The following is a 21,282-nucleotide window of genomic DNA, read 5'->3' as shown; positions in this document are numbered from 1 at the left end:
GAGGAAGATACTCACTGCAGCAAAATTTTTACCACCAGCCGAAACCACAGCAACCGTTACCACGCAAAGGTTGCACGATAGGTATATAGCCCTCTGATTGCGAAAACATTGGAGCAGCGGGAGATAGCGTTATCCCCACAGACCAGCCATCAGACATAGAGGATCGCGTAACTTAAAATAAAACGTTATGATTTCGCCTTTCCAAACGTAAGCAGTCTTCAGCGTCTCTCTCAAATTTTTTAGTGACCTAGCCAAGAAACTCGTTGAAATATTAAAACTTACCAGATCATCAGGTGGAGTGACGTGCGTGTCAGTTGTCCCTCCATGCCACACTCAAAAATAAGAAAATAGAGGGAGGGAGGGAAACAAGGCTCACCAAAGGAGAATGTGTCGCCTCACCTCACACGTAAAAGCTTGATCGAGACTCGGATGGTCTTTTTCTGCTACAAGGAGGAGGAATAATAACTTTTATTGCAATAAAGCAAAGGTTTATTTACTTCCTGAGGTGGTGGGGACCTTAGTCCAACACGCCAGAGTCTTGCGCCGAGGGAGCCTTGGTGATCAGCATAAGCTGGTCGTTGAGGTCCGAGCTCCAAATACATTGGGTAAAGCGAAGCCAGTTCCCCACTGAAAAGCAAAATGAATCAAGGTCAAAAATCGTTAACGAAAAATTACGGCTCGTGCCTATCGGCGCGTTATTTGGGATGCGTTATTTGTGGATCCAAATACATCGGCCATACAGAGAGGTGCCTAAATAGCAGGCAGCGGGAACACCGCGACAAGACAGCGTGTGGGATCGTGCGCCCGGAAAATCATGTTTTAATTTCAGGAACAGACGGCGTTATCGCATTTTCTAGCGATGAGAAATAATTGGAAAGAAGGTGAACCTAAGAAGCAGAAAAATTGTCCCTCAGTGTGGTGATCAAAGCAGCCCTAAATGGTAAAAATAGCGCATAAAAGACGAAGACAGCGAAGGGAAAACACAAACACGGCGCTTCTCGGTCCCTTCTCTGTCGTCGTCTTTTAGGCGCTGTTTTCACCATGAACATTCAGCAACTTGCCAAGTTCGCCGCACCCCTAAATGGCAGTTCCAGCCTTGGTGTTGCTACGCAGCGAATTTTTTCATGGGGCCAAGCCGCCTTACTCAGCATGCGACGTTTGGTGGTAACGTTGATCGTGCGGTCATTGTGAAGCTGACGAGCAAGCTGTGTCCACGCTCTCACCACTTCTTCAGGAAACTTCTCCCGCCTTCTGTCTTTAGCCACTGTCTCACCAGAACCAAAGTAACGGTAAGAAATACATTCGCTCCATTCACCACCTCGCAGTGTTGCAGGCCTTCGATCAGTGGCATAAACGAAAAAAACATTACTTCTAGAAAGACGCCACACCTCTGTCTCAACGACGCCCTCACGGACGAGGAAAGGATGGAGATTTTTTTACGGTAACACTAAAGAAGGTGTGTTGCTTTTTGAGGCATGATCTGGCTGCTTGAGGATAAGGATCTACATGCACAGAGTAACTCGCAGTTATTACCGACCCCCAAACCGCGCCCGCCTTCATCTCAATCAAAGCTGCACTCCCTACTTAGGAAAATATTCACCTGCTCCTGCGGAGATTCTCATCGTTGGGACTACTGGACTCGTGTCCTTGGAACCTGGTAATAATAAGGCGGCTCACGCCGCATTACGTGCACTCAACCCACGGACCAAGAATATACATGAGGCGAAACGGCCCATCGCGATAAGCGCGGGCGAGCGACCCGATAATGTCACAACGAAAACCAAGGCGGACTTCAAAGCTTCGTCGCTGCGACGATAAAGGAGAGGGTAGCGGCACCTGATGGACGAAATGATAGCGGCCGCACTTCTTTCCGTGGCTGTGCAGTGCAATGCCGGAAGCGGCAGCCCCGCAGTTTTTTCACCCCCGGCAAATGCCGCTACCTTAACGTGTATGACGAGCGCTGGTGGCATTATCTGGCCGCGTTAGGAAGCCTCGTTTTCCCCTCTTATATTGTTCTTGCTCCGTGACTCAACCCAAGGAATTCGCAGAAGATATCACTGTCACAGACCAGGCGCTAGAACCTATCCGAAGGATGCATCTCGAAGTGCCGAGAAAGCTGGGATTGGAATTTTTTCGGAACCCCTATATTAAAGTTTTTCATTACGAATTACGGACTTTACACCCATCTGAATGGCCTGAATACTAGCCATTGCTCTCACTTTATGTAACGTTCCAGGTCACATGTAATCGAAATCATTACAATGCCCAATTCCAAAGTGCGCCATTTCAGCCCAAACTACCGCTTCAGAGTCCCCAGTGTAACGCACACATTTTGTTTCGTTCCAGGATATGCGAGTGGGGTACGTTTGACTTGGGATGAGATGGCCGATGTGGGATTGCGGAGCTGGCGGGAAATGAGACGACCAGCGCCGTGCCTGAGTTTCTTGGCTCCGTCTCTATTACCGTCACGCTGGTTCCACCCAGTATTAGCGGATAGTCTAGCTGATCTCGCTATCAGAGATTCACTTCAATTCGGCATAACATGGTCAGCTGGCACTACCACTGCTCCGGGGGAAGAGTGATTGGCAATCCTGGCCGCCCTGGGGGGACTCCCACTGTCTACTCGTACGCTTGGAACACCGTTTCTATTGCCTTGAGCAACTGTTAAAAAGGCTTTTCTATTCAGCCCAGGTGTGCTAGGGGTAGAGTCGTAATTTTTCACGCTAACGGCCTGGTTTCGACCCTCAGCGGTTCTAATTTTGTAGCGTGAGCTACACTAGCCGAGGTTGAGCAGTTTCGCGTGGCTCCTGAAGGGCCGTGCTGAGCATGCGCGAGGAGCAGTGAAGTCTCACGGCGCACAGCTGGCGCGCCGGAGCACCGCCGCCGCGACTGGATTGGATTGGATTAAATTGGGTTGGATTGGATTGGATTGGATTGTAAATCGTTTTAGCAGCAGTAAGCATGATAATCAGGTAATCCCAGACAACCAGGAAACCTAAGAATAACCAGCTGAACCTTAGCTAACGCTACGTATATCCTGGCATAGCCGAACTAAGCCACTGCTAATTTTTTTTTTTCCGGTAAGATCGATCTTTTATTTCTTTTTTGCTGCAACATGTTTGTTTACGTTAATTCTACGCATTCTTGTCGAAAATAAGTACACTTTGGTATCTTGAAGTTCGCTTTAGCCTACAGACACGTTTATTATTTGTTCGATTCTTCTGTACGACGCGAAATAGAGGCGAACGTAGGGTGCGTTTAGGCGGCCAGGTTTGTCAAATGCGCCTTCGGGAAGAAGGAAGGAAGGGCGTTGCGTGGTATGGGCATTCCCACAAGGGGTGGTATATAAGCAGGAAGGTTCACATCAAGGCCCGTTGTAGGGATTTGTAAATTTATTCATCTTATGCTTTTGCTTCAGGTCGCTCTAATTTCCAAAGTCGCCATAATTATGCGGTAATTCAGGTTTTTACCAGATTGCGCTTTTTTTTTCATTTGATAACTTTTTTTTTGAAAAGAAATAAAATTAAATCTCGTGGGGAACCGGGTTTCTATGCGCGATGTGTCTACTTTGCGCAAGAATACATTTGATTCCATTTTATTCTGTACTGTTCTATCTCTAAGGTCCAGCCAGAGCACAGTGGACGTTTTAGCCCCGGCGATCATGGGCGCGTGCCCAAACTCGCCGAGGGCATCGTCATCGTCAGCAGCAGAGTGACGTCACGACATCGAGCGGCACGCAGCGCTGCGGAATGACTCGCTAAAAGCTGCCCGGGTGGGCGGTAGGCACAGCTCGAGAGGACGGGAAGCGGCGTTCGGCGGCCTCAGCCATGTGGACGTGCTTTCCCTCCTGCCCACTCTCGCGCCGCTCCAAGGAGAAGGAGACTGCTCGAGCGGTCGTCCCCAGCACCCCTCGGCCGTTCAACAGCGAGGAGTGTGGCGGCTTCTTTGTGCTGACTCAGTTCTCAAGGGACGTGGAGCGTCGGTGGGTCGAGTTCGTGCCTCCCGTGCCGCCGCTGTCGCGCTGCTCGCTGTGTGGCATGGTGCCTCCCCGTCTGTACACGAGCGAATCGTGCCACCACGAACTATGCTCGTGCTGCCTGGACAGCGCGCAGCCTGTCTGCCCGTTCGACGGCACGGCCTGGAGGCCTGCGGCAACCAACACCGAGCCATTGGACCTCGTCTCCAGAGCATCGGTGTTCTGCTGGAATCGACGCAGAGGGTGCAGCTACGTAGGATGTTTGCTGGACATGCCATCGCACTACCACAAGTGCCCGTACTACGTCACTCGTTGCGGCATGTGCGGCCAGCAGGTCCGAGTAAAAGAATTGACCGCGCATGCCAAGCGTCTCTGCAACGTCACAGGAGGGCCCACAGCGGGAAAACAGCGTGCGGTCCGCAAAATCCGGGGTGCCGTCTTCCCTCCGGATCCACCTCGATCTCAAAACTTGGCATCGCCGACCCGGTCGCGAAAGGCCGACTTCATCTGGACGATCGGGCCTTACTCAAAAATTCGACGCGGTGTTCACTTCTTCAGGAGCGAGCCGTTCCTTACAAAGGCAGGCCACATGGTTCAGCTGCTGGGCTCCATCGACGGCGTGAACACTGTACAGCTCAGAACGGCAGTTAGCGACATGACTCGCACCCCAGGTAAAGCACCAGAGTGGCGAAATCCTCGCACAGCTGGCACATTTATTCTCTTGAAGAATGACGAACTTGGACGGATCAGTGAAACGACGCTTTCTGCCAAAACTGCGCAGGTTAGTTTGAAGACTAATGTTCCAGTGAATGCGTGGAAGTCCGTGGCCAGACTAGACAAAGCCAGATTTGAGAAAGATTTTGTGTCCAATGACGCCTTCGTGCTCGAGTTTGCCGAGTAGCGCAGCGAGCAGAACACGCATCTCGGGCTTTTGAGCATCCAAGCGCCGTTTAGGGCTCACGCCTACCCAAGATTAAGCCAGTTCAAATTCGCTTTCGATGTTTCCAGTAATGCTGCATAGAAACATTAAAATTACATTTTGGGAGAAAAGTGACCATCTGTAGTGCCAATTGGTTTGGGATTGATTTGCTGGAATACCGCGTGCTTAGGTAGCATTAACAATTGTAGTCCCTCGAGCTGGCTGCTGATTGGTCTTTTGGTGACAGCACACCTTTGAATACACCGCCCTGCATACACCAACATCCACCGTGTTTGTTCCTTTGCGGTCGTTTTGCTGCGGCAGGCCGGGGCTTTAAGTTGGTTGCCACTGAAACCCGTAGCATCATCGCACGGCGCTTACGTGTCGGCGTCTGACTTCGCACAAATATGCGAGCGTCGGCAAAACCGTGACGATGTCTTGTTATACTTTCAGTACTTTTGCAAAACAGTCAGTGGTGCATTTGGCGATCTCATGGCGGCCAGCCACTCTTTTGCCCCGGGGCAGTGTATGACGGCTAATACCGATTCAGTGGGATTGGCCAAGGGATTTCCTTTAGCCCACCGAGACAAAAAAAAAATGATGCAGCCCTCTAGAGGCTAGCGAGGACGATCGTTGAACGCGAGGCTCTCTCGTAAGGGATTCCTCGGTTTTCGCCAGAGTTTGGACTTTGACTCGCAGACGGTTTGGGCGTCGACTCGTTGAGCTTTAGCTTTGGTCCGCGCTTCAGTTTCGACCTTTGAATTACAGCGGCTTCGACTTAAACCCTCTGCCATTTGATTTCGCACGAAGATTTAGTTTAACCATCGAGGCGGGGAAAAGTGTATGGTTTTCCGGGTTTGGGAATAGTGTTGTTCGGAGGGGTGTTTGGAGGGGTGCATGATTGTTCTGTAATTCTGCACGTCCAGGCACCCCTCTCCAAATCCAAACTGCTTCGACCGTGTCGTAACGGTGCAATTGGAGATACGACGGCTTCATAACGCGAATGACCCAGGTTCAATGCTGGCCACGGGAAGCGTTTTATTTTCTCGTGTCATCATCATCATCCTCAGAGAAAGTTGTCTTTCCTGGAGTGCGTCGTGCTGTAGTAGACCTGCGTTGCCCCCTTCCTCCATTGAACATGGACCTTTGCGCAAGCGAGTTGTTCTCTGGAAGATACAGGGAGCCATGTGCGGTCACGCCGATTTTACACATGGGCCATTTACGCTTGTGGTAAACTGGCCTTATTGCAGGGGGCTGAATTAAAAATAACAACAGCGGGTGTGGCAGACACATGTTTGGGTAAAAAGAAGGACAGATGTGTAAAAAAAGTTACGTTCAAGGCGCATCAATGTCAGCTGTTCGTGGGGTTTACCATCGCAAAACGCATGAGAGGTGGGTAGAAGTGTATCGTTTGCCGGGTTTGGGAATAATGACTTCTGGTTGTTTCCAACACGCCAGCACTTCACCATTCTGTCAGATGTAGTTAGAGTAAGCTTGAAGGTGAGGAAGTGCGCTTTCGGGGAGGTTGCGGAGGATAGTCTAAGTTATTTATCTTCACCTGGTGCTGTATTATGACCAAGTGTGTGGCACTTAATGCAGTTCCGCAATTTGGAAAAGCTGATCGAAGGGGAATGGAGGAAAGCTTTGGGTTGGAAGTCGGAGATCCATCCTATACGTTTCACACAGGCGTAGCTGCTGGCCCCACTTCCCTCAACCTCGAAATGCTTAATTCCAAACACCACATCTACATCTCTGTTAACCTCACCTCTTACAAGGCCCCATATTTTCTTGCTCACGGCGTTCTCGTGAAACCTAAGCCAAATATCTGAATACAATCAAAATAACGTCTATTACGTTATTTAACCACATCTCTTCCTTGGCACAGGAAAATCAAATATCGCCCTGGAGTTGCGTAATACGGGCCAGCGCTACAAACGTGGTTATCGATGTGCCAACTCCACGTAAGCATTCAAGCGATACGACCAAAGGAAAAGTAGGCCCCACTACGATCGCCTGGTCATGTTTCTTGGCGGTGGCGGCGGCCGCCATTCGCACAAACAAGGTTCTGTGACTTGGTAGAGAAATTGCCGGAAACTGGCCTGTATGCCTCCACTGATTCATCTTATTTGCTTGAAGTTCGCAATCAAATTTATATCATTGTTATCGTGCAAAGCAGTTTTTTTAAGTACGCAACCTGTATTTTGTCTTCATGGCTCTTCGGTATCAGTGTCGCATTCGCGGCGCGTGAACAAATGGGCAAGATTTTTTCCGGCTGTACAGAAACGTTCTGAGAATACGGCTCAAGTTAGGTAAGGGGGTGAGGTATCACTCGTGAAAACTTTGTTTGTGCACCACAAACGCAGCCTTCCGAACACTTATGTCGTGTACTGCCTGGTCAATTGGAACACTTCGAGCCCAGGATGAACACCCGAAGTCACCTGTATGACTTCAGTAAAGTGTATTCTCCTCCTCCTTGTCCTGGTTCATCGGTCAAACGGGCTGGTGTCGACATGAAGTTAATAGCGTAGTATATTGTAAATGGGCATGCCCGCTTGCCAGCGCTTGCATGCAGGAAGTGCCAATGATAGCCTGTCTTTCCTTTTTAGGCACAAGGATCGCATAATCAGCGAAATGCTGAAAGCGTACCACATCAGTAATTGGGGAAGGGGATGTATCAGCCCGGCGTCAGTAAACCTGTTAGAAAGAGAGATTAGGTTTTGGGATGGCATAATCTTGACATTTGCTAATCGACCTAAACCAAAGTTAATTGACAGCGTCACAACCAGAACAAACTCCACGGCAGCAGAAGCAACAGCGATCGACCTGGCTATACCGCATGAAGAAGCGGGAAGAAAGCGCCACATTATTACGGACCCAAAACTTGCATGCCAAGGATACCCGAACGGGAGAATACCTAAACGGAGGTTAACATCCTCACAAGCACCTGTAATAACTCCGACCGAAGACATGCACTAGCATGGGCCCCGGGTCGTCAATGATTATAGGGGAACGAAGCTGCGGAGCAGATCGCTCGTGAATTAACGAACCGAGCGGAGATCAACACATTCTGCATTGTCCCCGTCCTCGTCAATGCGGCAAAACACTCGAAGAGCTTAGAGCTGGAAGACGCCGATACGCGCCACCCCATCCAGAAGTCAGCACGGAAGAAGCCGTGTCATGGGGACGATTTAGAAAAAACGCTAATCCAAATCTACATACGTACGGCTTAGTGTACCCGAAACAGTATAGATGCGCTTGCCCCAATCGCGGTGGTGAACCGATATTATAGCATGTTACATGGGAACGTATGGACACATCGCCAGGCAGTACAACAAACACAAGAGAAACAAGAGCAGTGTCAGGCTGCTCGTGCCAGCTCAGATCTGGAGCTTCAGGTGGGTGGCAAGATCCAATGGGTCTTAAAATGAAAAGAGGCAAGGAAATCGCTGCCTTTTTTATCTCTTTCGCCCCACCCTCTTGAATGCTCCTATACACCCACATGTCAAGGCACCAGTAAGGCAACAGACACTCCCCCGGACCTTTCGCTACTTGTCGGCTCCTTGGACGTGGTATGTATAAACACTCAGGTGAACATCGGCTCCTATCATGATATACTTCAGCTAACGACACGTGGAGAGACATTCAAAACACCCATAGTGTCAGCCCGGCTTACCAACTGGGACAGATTTCGAGAGGAGCAAATCTACGCAACCTTCGGCGAACCTCGACCTACGAGCAGTGGGCATCACACCATCTGTCCCTGGCCAAGTAACACACGCAGGCGATCATCCCGACGCACCAAACCCCGTGCATGGACTCGTAGGGCACGTAGAAGCCTTCCCAAGTGGTGGAAGCGGCAAATACACAATCGTCGCTTTCGCGAACGCATCAACGAACTTAGCAAGAGAGCGGCGGAATACTCCAAAGCACTCTACAGAGAGAATTGGCTTGAATTTGCGACGGCCTTCAAGGCACTTTGTCAACCAAGAAAACGTGGCCACTTCTCCACCATTTGATTGACCCACTATCAAGCAAGATCGAAACCAACCACAGCTTAGTTCGCACTCTCAACAACAACGAGGGTGATGCTCCATCACTAATGAAAGCACTCTAAGTACCTTCAGACGGACCACCCAGGCACCCCTTCACATCACTACACGGGGCGCCCAACGACACCCTAGCCGGCCAATCGTTCTTCACAAACTCGAGGCAGCTATAAACGAGCATAAAAAAAAAAAACAGCGCCCCGAGACCAGACACTGCGAACGACTCTCTTGCCTCCCTCCTAGAACACCTCAACTCAATCTGGGCCTCACGCACCCTACATTCTTCATGGAAAGCAGCATAGGTACGATGCATTGGGAAACCTGGCAAATCCCCCCTGTGGACAACCTCAAACCCATATCCCTTACGCCTTGTGTTGGAAAGGTGATGGAAAGGATCGTTCTCAATCGGCTACAGACACACCTCGACGACACCGAGCCCATGCCCACGTCCATGTTTGACTTCAGGCAAAACCTCGGCACTCAAGATATACTCCTTCAACTAAAGGATTTGGTATTCAGACAGGCCACCTGAAATTCCCCTAGAGCAGTTTTGGCCCTCGACCTGAAGGGGGCCTTCGACAACGTTACTCATGGCAATATACTGCCTGCCCTTATTGCCACAGACTGCATAGAACAAACTGATTCATACATCGGGGGCTTCCTATCCGATCGTATGGTGACACTCAAGATTGGCACAGTTACATCCGATCTTATCCGGCTTGTTGTCCGCGGTACCCATCAGGGATCTGTGCTCTCTCCGTTGCTGTTCAACCTGGCCCTACTGTACCTCCTTAAAAGACTGGCGGAAATACCAAATCTCGGCTACACACTCTACGCCGATAATATTACCCTTTGGATAGGGACGGGCCCTTGGAGAGACCCAAGACACGCTCCAACAGGCCACGTATGTAGTACACCAATATGCTCAAGCCTGTGGCTTCCAGTGTTCACCTCAAAAGTCTGAGCTCCTTGTCGTTCGCCCTCACGCCAAATGACACATCTCCAACTTTCAAACCAGAAACTCCGACTGAGCAGAACTGCCGTGGGTCACCGCATCCTCCATCAGATCGGCTGGGAAGCACAAGATGTCACTCCGCGTGATGCTCCCGGACTCATGGCGACAAGAACTAAAGATGCTGAACCCCTCACACCACGAGGGTCGCCGACAGGCACGGGATCAAGCACTCAACACCACCCTTGGCGGGGATCAAGCGGTTATCTACACAGACGCCTCCCAACATCGAGTGCAGCAGTACTCCATCATCGTGGCTACCATCAGAACCAACCTCCTTGAGTGTGCCTCACTCAAGACCCAAGACATAACGGCAATAAAAGAGGCAGCCATCGCCTTGGCTCTTACTCAACCAGGCGTTCGGAAGGTGGTCACCGATTCCCAACAATCCTACCGAAATTACCAGTCGGGGTGGGTGTCCCGAGCTGCACAGCGTGTGTTAAAAAACCACTCCCCAAATGGTTCCATTCAGCTCATCCGGACGCCCGTTCACGCTTCCATGGAGGACAACGAATACGCCCACCAACAAGCCTGCGCTTTTACCCCCCTCCCCCCCTCCCACCCCCCTATGGAGCTGCACAAGGACAGTCACCCGCGTGTCACGTTCAGGGACATAACCCAACATTATCGCCTACAGAGGCAGACCCTTCCCCCGCCACACCCTGACCTATCCAGGAAACAACAAACTACCCTACAGTTCATACAATCCAGCTCCTTCCCACACCCGACGCGTCTTCACTTAATGTATCCGAATCGCTACGACACTGAATGTTAATTTTGTTCAGAAGTAGGCACACTCCGCCGCATAATCGGGGTGTGCGACTTTAGCCCTGAGCACCCTCCTCTCTTCCTTTCGAAAAGCCAACAAGAGCAAGGGGAGATTTTGCTGTCCAGCCGCTCTCTGCCTACCCAGCTTTAGCTGGTGGGCAGAGCACAGGCAACGCGGACTGCATATGGGCTCCAGTGAATAAGGAACCTGTATCCTCAGCCACCCTCTGGGCCGTTGAGAAATCTCAATAAAAGTATTTTCTCCCTCTCGTCCTCCCAACCACCGCTCCGCAGTGATTATCTATTTGTGTTATTTTTCTCAATAAAGTTAATAATGATGATAATGTCTCTTGTTAATAGCACATGGTGCATCACGTTGTATTTTCAGTATTATGTGTTTTCTTGAATAACAAAGAGTCAATAGTCAGCGTTTGTGCATCTTTTCGTTTTCTCTGCCCTTGGTGCGCGCTGTATTACACGGTAGTGAAAAAAAAAAAAAAAAAAAAAAACAAGTGTGGCACAACTCTGTGCCTACCTGAAAGTATCATCATCGTCGTGGTCGTCGTCAGCATTATCATCATCATCTTACTCTTCCTTCGACCTTCGGAATTCTTCGTCGGTGCAGTAGAGCTAGAGCCTCTGAGGACAAAGGAACGCGAGCGGTAGTGTCGTTGGCCGGTCCTTGGATTAGGCAACCTCTCACAAACTCCTGAACCTGCCTACGGTATGGAGTCATCTACAACCACGTCCTCTTCCTCTACATCTGAAGAACCCGCAGGGGAGGCAAGAGGCACAGACGTGGTCGGCGGGCACGCGCATCTGATGGGTGACAGCCTGGTCTCAGTCAGCAGCGTCCACGCTGACAATGGCGACGGTGTGCAGCGCGAGCCAGGGCAGCCGGACGGAGATTCGTCGGCCAAGACAGAAGACAACGATGACTCGATGAATGAGGGGGACATTGAACGTCAGCTTCAAGAATGGTACGTTTTCACTAGGCGCAGCTTTGTTGCATACTAAAGACGATAGCCCTTATCGGGCTGCCTGCCTGTCTCTCCTTGAATTAGCCCCCCGGCCAAAAGTTAAAATAATTCCTCAACGAGACGTTTATATCGGCAAAACTTTTACAAACTACTAAATCTGGTGGCATTTTCCAGACTTCTCAGCATTGTTTTTTAAAAAAATAGGCTTATTTGAAGCAAGACATAAATACATTACTGATACGAGCACTGTTCTTATATTTGCGATAGCGTTGTGATAGCAAAGAAAACGCAATAAATGCAATAATTTAACGACAAAAATTGCCGAAGCTTGCATTAAGTCGCGCGAGGTTTCAGCCATAGCAAAGCTGCAGGAGTTCTTTCAATGTAAGCACTTATACGGGCACACCACCACGCATTGCATTGTTTATTTACATGTTCCGTCGTCCCTTTTCACTGTGGTGCTAGCAGTCATCATCATATCCATATATATCGTCGTCTCCCTTATGCATGACTGGTTGGCCCGGATCGTTTTGTCCGCGGGCTTTCACATTTCTGAGGATTCACATTTCACATTTTTGAGATTTCAAGCTGACGGCGCGGATGAGCAATGCGATGAAAATATAAAGTGGCGAATCCCTTGCCGCCACAGATGACGATGATGACGTCCATGTTCCCTGTCCCCGCAACAACGATGTCTTCCGTCGAGAGGAAGCGTCGAAGGTGCTGGAGCCACATCGGACGAAAGGGTGGGGGAGAGAGAGATAGAGAATAAACATCTTTAATTTCGAGATGGTGAGAGCACCGGTGGGGGGCGTCCGCTAGTCCGAGATGCCCTGGTCCTTGCTGGCTGCTCGTGCCCTCTCTATCAGCATGCGCTGAGTCGAGAGGCCCGAGCTGGACAGCTGGTCCACCCACTGCTCGTACGTGGGACGGGGATTGGGTGTGAGATATGGGGATTATTGGCACTCCCAGACCGGATGGTACCGGGTGCCTGGCTGTGGGCAAAACACGACATCTTCGGCTTGTCTCGGCACGGCTCGTCTCGGCTGGTCTTAATTTGCATCTTTCGGGCTAAGGTCGCGGGGCGGAGGCTGAGGTGGGGCTTCGCGGAGCGTCTTCCATGATCCTTCACGGCTGAGCCACGCCGATGCGATGCGAGGCTGGGACCCGGATGCATGGGAATGAACCTGCATCTTCATGAAATGTTTCTTGTCGGCAGAGAGAATAACTTTATTTCTGACGAGGCTCAGTCCTAGCGAGTGTCCCTCAGGTGAGGGAGGCGCGCCAGGTAATCCTGAGCCCTAGTGGCGGTCAGGAGCTGTAGCTCGGGCGAGGAGCTCCCGGTCACCTCCAGCCAGGTAGTGGGAGGGTTGGGTAAACGGAGCGGGGGTAAAGAGGGGCATTCCCAAATGGCGTGTAGCGTGGTATCTCGAGCGCCACATGCCGGGCAGTTTGGGTGGGGATATAATGTGGGATAGATGTGGTGGAGGACGTGTCTGGTGGGGAGGGAATGGGTCTGTCTTGTCGGCAGAGCAGATGACACGAACCATGTTGGATGATGAAGCGATGTATTCGCGAGATGAGCCGGTTTATTTACAAGTGGCCGTAACGGAGCCCGCGCTTGCTGATGATGGTGATGATGCCTTCAAAGTTTATGGGACCCAGGGCTAATTCATTGGTAGTGCTGGAATATGACTTTAACCTACTAATTTATTTCCAGAAAAAAGGAGGCCGTGAAATGGAAGTTCGCTGATTTAAAGCCAAATTACCTATTAATTCTGTCGCCCCACACACAGCTTCTTCGTCGTCGTCATCGTTGTCGATGGGGGGACATGGCGCCATGGGGATTGTCCGCCTCTTACCGTGGCAAGCAGCCTTCCCATGGCAAAGGCAAACACCTTTTTTTCAGGCTAGGAACGGGGTGAGAGAGATAGACTTTAATATTTCGGTTAATGCCATTTAGGTCACGCTTGTGGCACCCACTCACCGGCGACTTCCACTCGGGGAAAGCGAGGTATATACTTACGTTGCTTTGCACATACGTCTGCTTTATTTGCTTTTATTTGAGCAAAAATAGATCGTTTGTTGCAGTCAGTGGCACCTTTGCTAGAATTAAACACATTAGCGCTAATTTCAGAATTAGGCATATGACTATTAGCATGTACAAGTTAGCATGCATACTTGCGAAACGTTAATCATGATGCGGAATCGAAAAATTGTTGTAATTGTTTCGTTTTATACGTGAAGGAATTACTATTACCTACTAAATACCTATAGCATATCCTTTAAACGCCCTCCAAAAGCGGAGGGTGTTCAGGGCGTTACTACCATTTTCTCGACCTAGAGAATCTGAAAAAGGCTGCAGGGAAAACAAAAATATGTGTAATTAAATCACCCGGGAACAGTTTTTCCGTCTTTCGTCGGGAATTACTATATAAAATGTTCAGCAAGTGTACTGATCGTACACATTTTTTATGCCTTTTAAAAATTCTTTGGCGTTCATACGAGTAAATTCATATGTAGTACAAAATACAAATATTGTGGCATCATTATACTCGATTTACGACAGAATCTTTAATTCTTATTGGTAATAAGAATAGAATTTTTAGGGCAGCGGTAATGAATGGTTGGTGCATAATTACCCTGTTGCAACTGGTAATAGCGTGGTAATTATCTTATCCGGGTATGAAGATGACCGTACTGCTTCGACATAAGGAGCTAAGGGGAGGGCTTGAATTTTTTCCACGAGAATGTCGACGAAGGGGGAGAAGGTGTCTTGTACCCCACAGTGTTTAAAATTTTCTGAATTTCCTTCATCGATTTGCAACCGAACGCCCTTTCCACGCCCTTCCAACGCGCTACAAAAAACCATAAGTGTTCCCTCAGTCACCACCCTTTTTTGCTTCCCAAAATGCGTGTAAACTACAAATAACGCCGTTGGAAACAGAAAATGGATGTAAACACTTCACGCCACGCTTATCATACCTATAACACACCTCCTAGCGGATGTAAAAAAAATTAATTGGTAGGCTTATTCACTCCGTTTGACGCGGCAGTTCGAGCGTACTGGTATAGCCGGCTGATGGCGCGGTGCTCATGAGTTTGCGGGAATTTCGGTGCTGAGGTGTGCATGACCATTTCTCTCTTTCTTTGCAGGCTGACGGAGCATCGCGCGTTGCTGGCCTTGTTGAGCACGCTGGAGGACTTGCGACCGGAGGTGTGGGAAAACTGCAAGCGAGGTCGCTCGGAATTAAAGCCTGAAGAATGACACAAAAACGCAACGATGTCTCATTCAAAAAAAAAAAAAAAATCAAAGCCCCTTTCTCAGAAAGAGAGAGAGATAATCAACTTTTACTGACCCCTTAAAGAAGGTGTGTGCGCGCAGGCACCAGATGGGGTGGTTCCCTAGTCACGGGACCCATATGTGTCCAGCAGCTCCTGGCCCGTGGCCGCCAGTCCGCACTGAGTGGTGAGGTCGGGGCTGGACAGCAAGGTCTCCCATCGCTCGAGGGGGTTGGGGATAGCTATGGGTGGGGGGAAGGGAAGGTGGGAGGGTCTTGAGTTTCGTGCACTCCCCTATGATGCGCGCGAGAGCGCCTCTAGTCCCCTTGCAGAACGGGCTCGAGCTGTCGTGCTCGGCCGGGTAGATCTTGTTAAGTAGCACCGGATGCGCTAGTGACCTCGCTTGCATGCGACGAACGATCGTCTGCTGTCGTCTGTCCAGCTGCGGATGCGGACCGGGACGCCAACATCGCTCGTTTCAAGTCTCGATTGCTTCTTGCCACTTCTTGGGGAGCGCCGCCGTCTCTGGCTATGGTTCGATCTGCCATCCGATCTTTCTGAGGACGGCCCCGCCGTGCTTGGTCTTGCACAGCCGTATTCGTTGGTTCGACAGGTGTGCCTCGATCAGCTCTTCCGCAGTGTTGAGCGTGCCCATGTCCATCAGACGTTGCGTAGACGAGTACGTTGGCATGCCCATGGCGGTCTTTGCTGCTTTTTATGGTCGCGTTGAGCGCTTCCCTGTCCGCCTTCGTCAGCCGGAAGTACGGGGCGGAGTAGGTGACACGCGACACGACGAAAGCCTGCACCAGGCGCAAGGCGTCTTCTTCCTTGAGTCGACTGTTGCGGGTGGCAACTATTCTGATCATGCTTGTAATCTGTTCCGACCCAGAATGCGGATCTGCTCGGTCGGATTGATCTACGTGCCGTCGATGGATATGGTCACGTTCGGTGGCGTCTCCTTCTTCGGTCTGCCCGGTGGCACCATGAGCAGCTCCGATTTCTGTGGAGCGGAGCTCAGGCCGCAGGTCTTGGCGTACTCATGGGTGGTCGTTGCCGCTCTCTGCAGCACCTCCTCCGCCCAGGCGTCTGAACCCACGCGACTCGTGTGATTTCATCGGCGTAGAACGCGTGGTCCACGCCTTCGATCTGCTTGAGTAGTTCAGGCAGTGGGAGGAGGGCCAGGTTGAAGAGCAGAGACGACAGTACCGACCCCTGAGGGGTGCCCCTGTCTCCGAGCTCCACGCGCTCCTACCATTCCTCGCCTATCCTTATCTTTGCCGTCCTCTTGGTGAGAAAGTCCTTGATGTAGCTGAAGGTCTTGCGGCTGCATCCCGTCTTCCTTAGGTTTTCCAGGACGCTCGCGTGAGACACGTTGTCAAAGGCCCCCTTGAGGTCCAGTGCCAGTATCCCCCGCGGTGCGTTATTCGTGGGTCGCTTGACTACCAGTTCGTTCAACTGGACGAGGTCGTCCAGGGTGCTCAGGTGTTGCCGGAACCCATACATGGTCGCCGGCATCTGGTCCGTCTCGTCCAAGTGCGCTTGAAGTCTTCTGAGAGCGCTCCACGACCTTGCCCATGCAGTACGTGAGCGAGATCGGGCGCATGTTCTCTATCGTCAGTGCACGGCTTTCCGGGCTTCGGTATGAAACGTACCTCGGCGTCTTTCCATTCAGCAGGCACTCGCGAGCTCTCCCAGGCCTTGTTGATGTGACCCAGGAGCCCGTCCGCCGCCGCGTTGCTCATGTTTTCGAGCAACTTGTCCGCTCCCGGCACGCTCTTCTTCTTGCTCTCGTCTATGGCTGAGAGGAGCTCCGTGATCGTGAATGGCTCGTCCAGACTTGGGTTATCGGGACCGTCGTACTCTTCGGGTATTGGGTACTGGCCCTTTTCCATCTTGAGGTAAGTCTTCTCGAGGTCTTTTAGCAGTCGCTGTCCGGCCCCTTCGTAAGCGTTGAGGACCTTGGTCAGATTACGGTGGCTCGTAGTCTTTCTGCTCAGCGGATCGATGAGGTTCCGCAGCAGGTACCAGGTCTTGTGCGCCGACAGCTTGCCCTGCAGTCCGTCGCACGTGCTGAGCCAGTTTTCACGGCAAAGCCTGCTTGCGTACTCCGCGATTTCCTAGTTCAGGACCGCGATTCGTTTCACCAGCTTCTTGTTGTGACGTTGGCGCTTCCACCTCCGCGTTAGCGAGTGGCACGCTGCCCACATGTGTGCGAGTCGGACGTCCACGAAAGGGGTTTGCGCCGTCGTCACGATCTCTTGGGTGAACTTGTCAAGCGCGCTCTTCTGCGCCCGCGCCCATTCTGCTCACGTTTGGTTGCTGTCGTCTTCCAATTCCGCGGACGACTTTCGTTCTCCAGGTCCGTCTGCGTGCAAATTCGGTCCCAGTCGGTCACTCTGGCTTTACCCAGGGTTGCCCGATACCTTGGTCCCTTGATCGTTAGGCTGATCATGCTTTGGTCCGAGCCCAGGTCCACGTCTTCGCACTGCCAGGTTACCGCCGCCGACCCTGAGAGCCACGATAGGTCCGGCGTGGTGCCTCGGCAAGCTATGTTCCCCTTGCGGGTGACGACGCCGGGTTCGTTCAGGAGGGTCACGTCGTGGTACTCCATGGCCATGGCTAGGCTGTCTCCTCTATTCGATTGATGTCTGTAGCCCTACGGTGGGTGAGGGGTGTTGAAGTTACCGAGTACAGGAACGGCCTGTCCCCCGCGTATACCTCTTCGCCTCCTTCACGGTCTTGTCAAAATCGTAATGCCTCTGTGACGGCCTGCAGTAGGCGCTCATTACAAACAGTTTCCCTGCATTACCGATCGTTCTTGAGTGAAACTCTACCAGCGTGTGTTCGCAGCCGTGTTGCGCGGTTAGCATAATCAGGCTAGATTTAAGAGAATGAAGACACTAGTGAAAACAAAAACTAAACTTGCAGTCAGTGAGGGACAGGGCGCAGCAGTTTCGAATGTTCATGCCGAACAAATTCGCGGTACGTACTGTCAAACCCGGTTATAGCGAACTGCAATATGCGCCACCATTAGTTCGATATATCCGATAGTTCGAAATAGCCGAACCCGCCAATAACGAGTTTTTTTGTTACGAGTTCGCAATACGCGGGACCCCCCCCCCCCCTTCTCCTGCCGTCCCCGCATGCAGAAACGAACATAATAAAGTATGTCATTACCGTACACAAAACTATCTATTTATTGCAAGCAATAAAGCTACTTTCCGCTATAACTACCTATTTTCCCAAAAAGCGGTGATTCTTGTTTTCACTTTCGTTTTGGCGGCGTCAACTAGCCGAGCATTCTCTACATGTGAAATCATTTGCATCAGTTGCAGTCCGTGTCCTTCAACATCGAAACAATATTGGCGAAGCACATTGACTGCCGAAAGCGCTTCATTAAGCATCGGACGGCTTCCACTCGCGACATCTTCCGCCTTTTCGGTGCTTCCAGCAGCGCCAGCAAGCATGACATCGGCGACGGTGTCGGCGTCCGAGGGGCTCACAGTGAGGGCAACGTCGTCGTCGACACTCAGGCAATCCTCGAAGGGCACTCCTTTCAGCACAACATGGGGAACGTTGGCGGGCTCTCCCACAGTTCGCCGATGCTTCCATCTTTGAAGTTTGAAGTTTGAAGTTTGTTTATTTGAGCATTCCTAATACACAGAAATGCAGGGAAACAGAGACAAAAAGCTTGTCATGCGACAGCTTTACGAGGTCCCAGTACCCATGGCATACAACAATGGCAGAAATTTTGTGTACACATGGAGAACAACTCAACTAACATATAGAATTTTTTTTTTTGCCGATTGAGTAATCTAAACTTGAAAAAAAAAACATAAAACATACAACTGTTTTATCTCCTAGGTAACAAAAAAAGCCATGAATGTGATTTACAGAATGAAAACGACACGTATAAAACGATAGAGATGCTTATCTCGTAATCATTACAAATTTATGACAGCAATGAAGAACGAAATAACACATGTAAATGTACTTTGCTAAGTACATCAGTCAATACTAAAGGAATTCACAACGTGTCAGATAAAGTCAAAACATAAAAAAACGTCTAAATGATGCCACACTACCACAGTACACAGTAGCAAGAATTTGATCTTACACAAACAATTCAACTCACAAGAAAGAACACTAATAAATATCATGCATGCACACAGATATTATGAGGGGTCCCCGTGGTTTGAATACTGCATTCAAGTACCATAAACTTATTGATGGCGTATCTGTAATTCTAATTTTAGGGCTGAATTACTAATGGTCAAGATATTTATGTTTTTTATGTATATTCATTCAGTAACCTGCTCATACGGTTTTCAACACTGTTTAATCCTTGGTTTGTTCTAGCAAAAGGTATCACCCACTTTGCCTGACGGTGAAAACTGTACGAGGCCGCCAAAGCTGCTTCCAGATTACACAGAGACAGAAATGCCTGGTTGTTATTTTTAACGCTGTTTTTGTACACCTATAATAAGCCTGTAGTTGTATAACTGCGTGAAGGGCAGTATCTTGTAATCTAAGAAAATATTGTGTGTGGGTGCATCCCATGGAGCGTTTGCGATATGGCGAAGCGCCTTTTTTTGATACGTAAGAATCCTGTTTATATTGGATTTAGAAGTTGTGCTCCAGACCAGAGAGCAGTAGTTTATCTGGGTTTAAAAAGGAGTTGTAGATGAGTAACGTAAGACGAATGGGTAAAATATACCTGAAATGGCATAGAATTCCCGCAATTTTCGCTAGATTTGTAAGAACGTGATCTACTTGCGAGCTCCACAGTAAATGCTCGTTGAATATTATTCCTAGTACTTTAGCTTCAGAGGTCACCTCAACTTTTTCTGCACCGATGGGAATTTTCAAATCAAAATTTAAGTGCTTCTGATAAGGGGTGAAGAGAATTGCTTTAGTCTTTTTGCTGTTTATTCTTAATGAATTTGCGGAGCTCCAATCGTTAAGTTTTTGGAGTGTCGAATTTACGATGTTGCACAATTTATCGAGGCTCTCGGATTGAACAAATACGCTATTGTCATCGGCGTATATGACGAAGGAAGCTTGATCTGTAATGTTGGCAATATCGTTGATATAAATGTTAAACAATAACGGGCCTAATATACTTCCCTGAGGGACACCTGTGGTCAAAAGTTGCGAAGCTGAAACTTCACCGTTTATTACTACTGATTGAGTTCGATTTGTAAGATACGACTGCAGAAGATTAAGAGGCGGACCACGTATTCCGTAGTGTTCGAGCTTCAATAAAAGTGTGCGGTGATGTAAAGAGTCAAATGCCTTCGAGAAATCTACAAACACTCCCATAACAAACTTTTTATCTTCGAATGATCTAAATACAATTTCTTTTTGTTTTAATAAGGCAAGCTCTGTTGGCTTTCCCTTGCGAAAACCGTAATGATGGGGTGAGATTAGATTATGTTTTGTGCAAAAAGAATCTAAACGCAAAAATATTATTTTTTCAAATACTTTAGAGCCAATTGGAAGTACAGCGATGGGCCTATAATTTGAGAGACTATTTTTGCCACCCGACTTGAATATCACAGTTAGTTTTGCCTGTTTCATACGTTCTGCAAATACGCCAGATGATAAAGTCAAGTTGTAAATGTGAGTGAGTGGTGACAAAATGCTCTACAAAATGAACTTAATTGGTTTTTATTTGTAACCCGTCGATGCCCTTCGCGGTACTATTTTTTGCATTCAGCAGTGCGTTGTGGACTTCCCATTCCGTAGTGGGGCCAAAGAACGCACTAAAGCTATTTGACGTTGATAGGTGCGACATAATGGGTTCATTATTTTGGCTTTTCGCCAAATTGACGAAATAGGTGTTGAAGAGGTCCGCTAAGGGCTTACCAGAAATAATCTTATCATCCTTCACTATTTCAAGTGGTGGGCCTCCAGTTTTTCTGCGGTTTAAAATACTGTTCACCGTACGCCACATTTCGTCGGGGCTAGCATTCGGTTTTGCGAATAGATCATGAGAGTAGGCACGCTTCGCGTCACGGATGTGGCCTGTAGCCATGTTTCTATATTTTTTGTACTTATTTAAATCTTCTATACTTCGGGACTTCAGAAATGTTGCATACATGTTAAACTTTTTCCGTATCATTTTCAAACACTCCTGGTTCATCCATGGTTTACGTGTATTTTTTTATTTATTAATTATTTTAGGCTTGAAGTTTTCCATGTAAAATTTAGTAAATATAGACATGAAGGTGCTGTACGCATCGTTTGCGCATTGGCTATCAAAAACCAGTTTCCAATCAACCGTTGACAGTTGCAGT

At 49.3% G+C, this 21,282-nt stretch overlaps 1 protein-coding gene across 1 annotated transcript; it reads left to right on the top strand.

Annotated features, from left to right (window-relative positions):
* The first annotated feature begins 11,447 nt into the window (after positions 1 to 11,447).
* On the top strand, positions 11,448 to 14,969 carry LOC144159499 (uncharacterized). Its single transcript, XM_077691027.1, has 2 exons — positions 11,448 to 11,701; positions 14,858 to 14,969. The coding sequence occupies exons 1-2, from the start codon at positions 11,448 to 11,450 to the stop codon at positions 14,967 to 14,969; spliced, it is 366 nt and encodes a 121-aa protein (XP_077547153.1).
* The last annotated feature ends 6,313 nt before the right edge of the window (positions 14,970 to 21,282 follow it).

Source organism: Haemaphysalis longicornis, unplaced genomic scaffold (assembly GCF_048455015.1).
Source record: "Haemaphysalis longicornis isolate Haplotype H1 unplaced genomic scaffold, Haemaphysalis longicornis Haplotype H1 scaffold_1, whole genome shotgun sequence".
Taxonomy (NCBI): domain Eukaryota; kingdom Metazoa; phylum Arthropoda; class Arachnida; order Ixodida; family Ixodidae; genus Haemaphysalis; species Haemaphysalis longicornis.
Note: the sequence above shows the minus strand (reverse complement) of the source record. Positions and strands in the feature narration are given on the sequence as shown.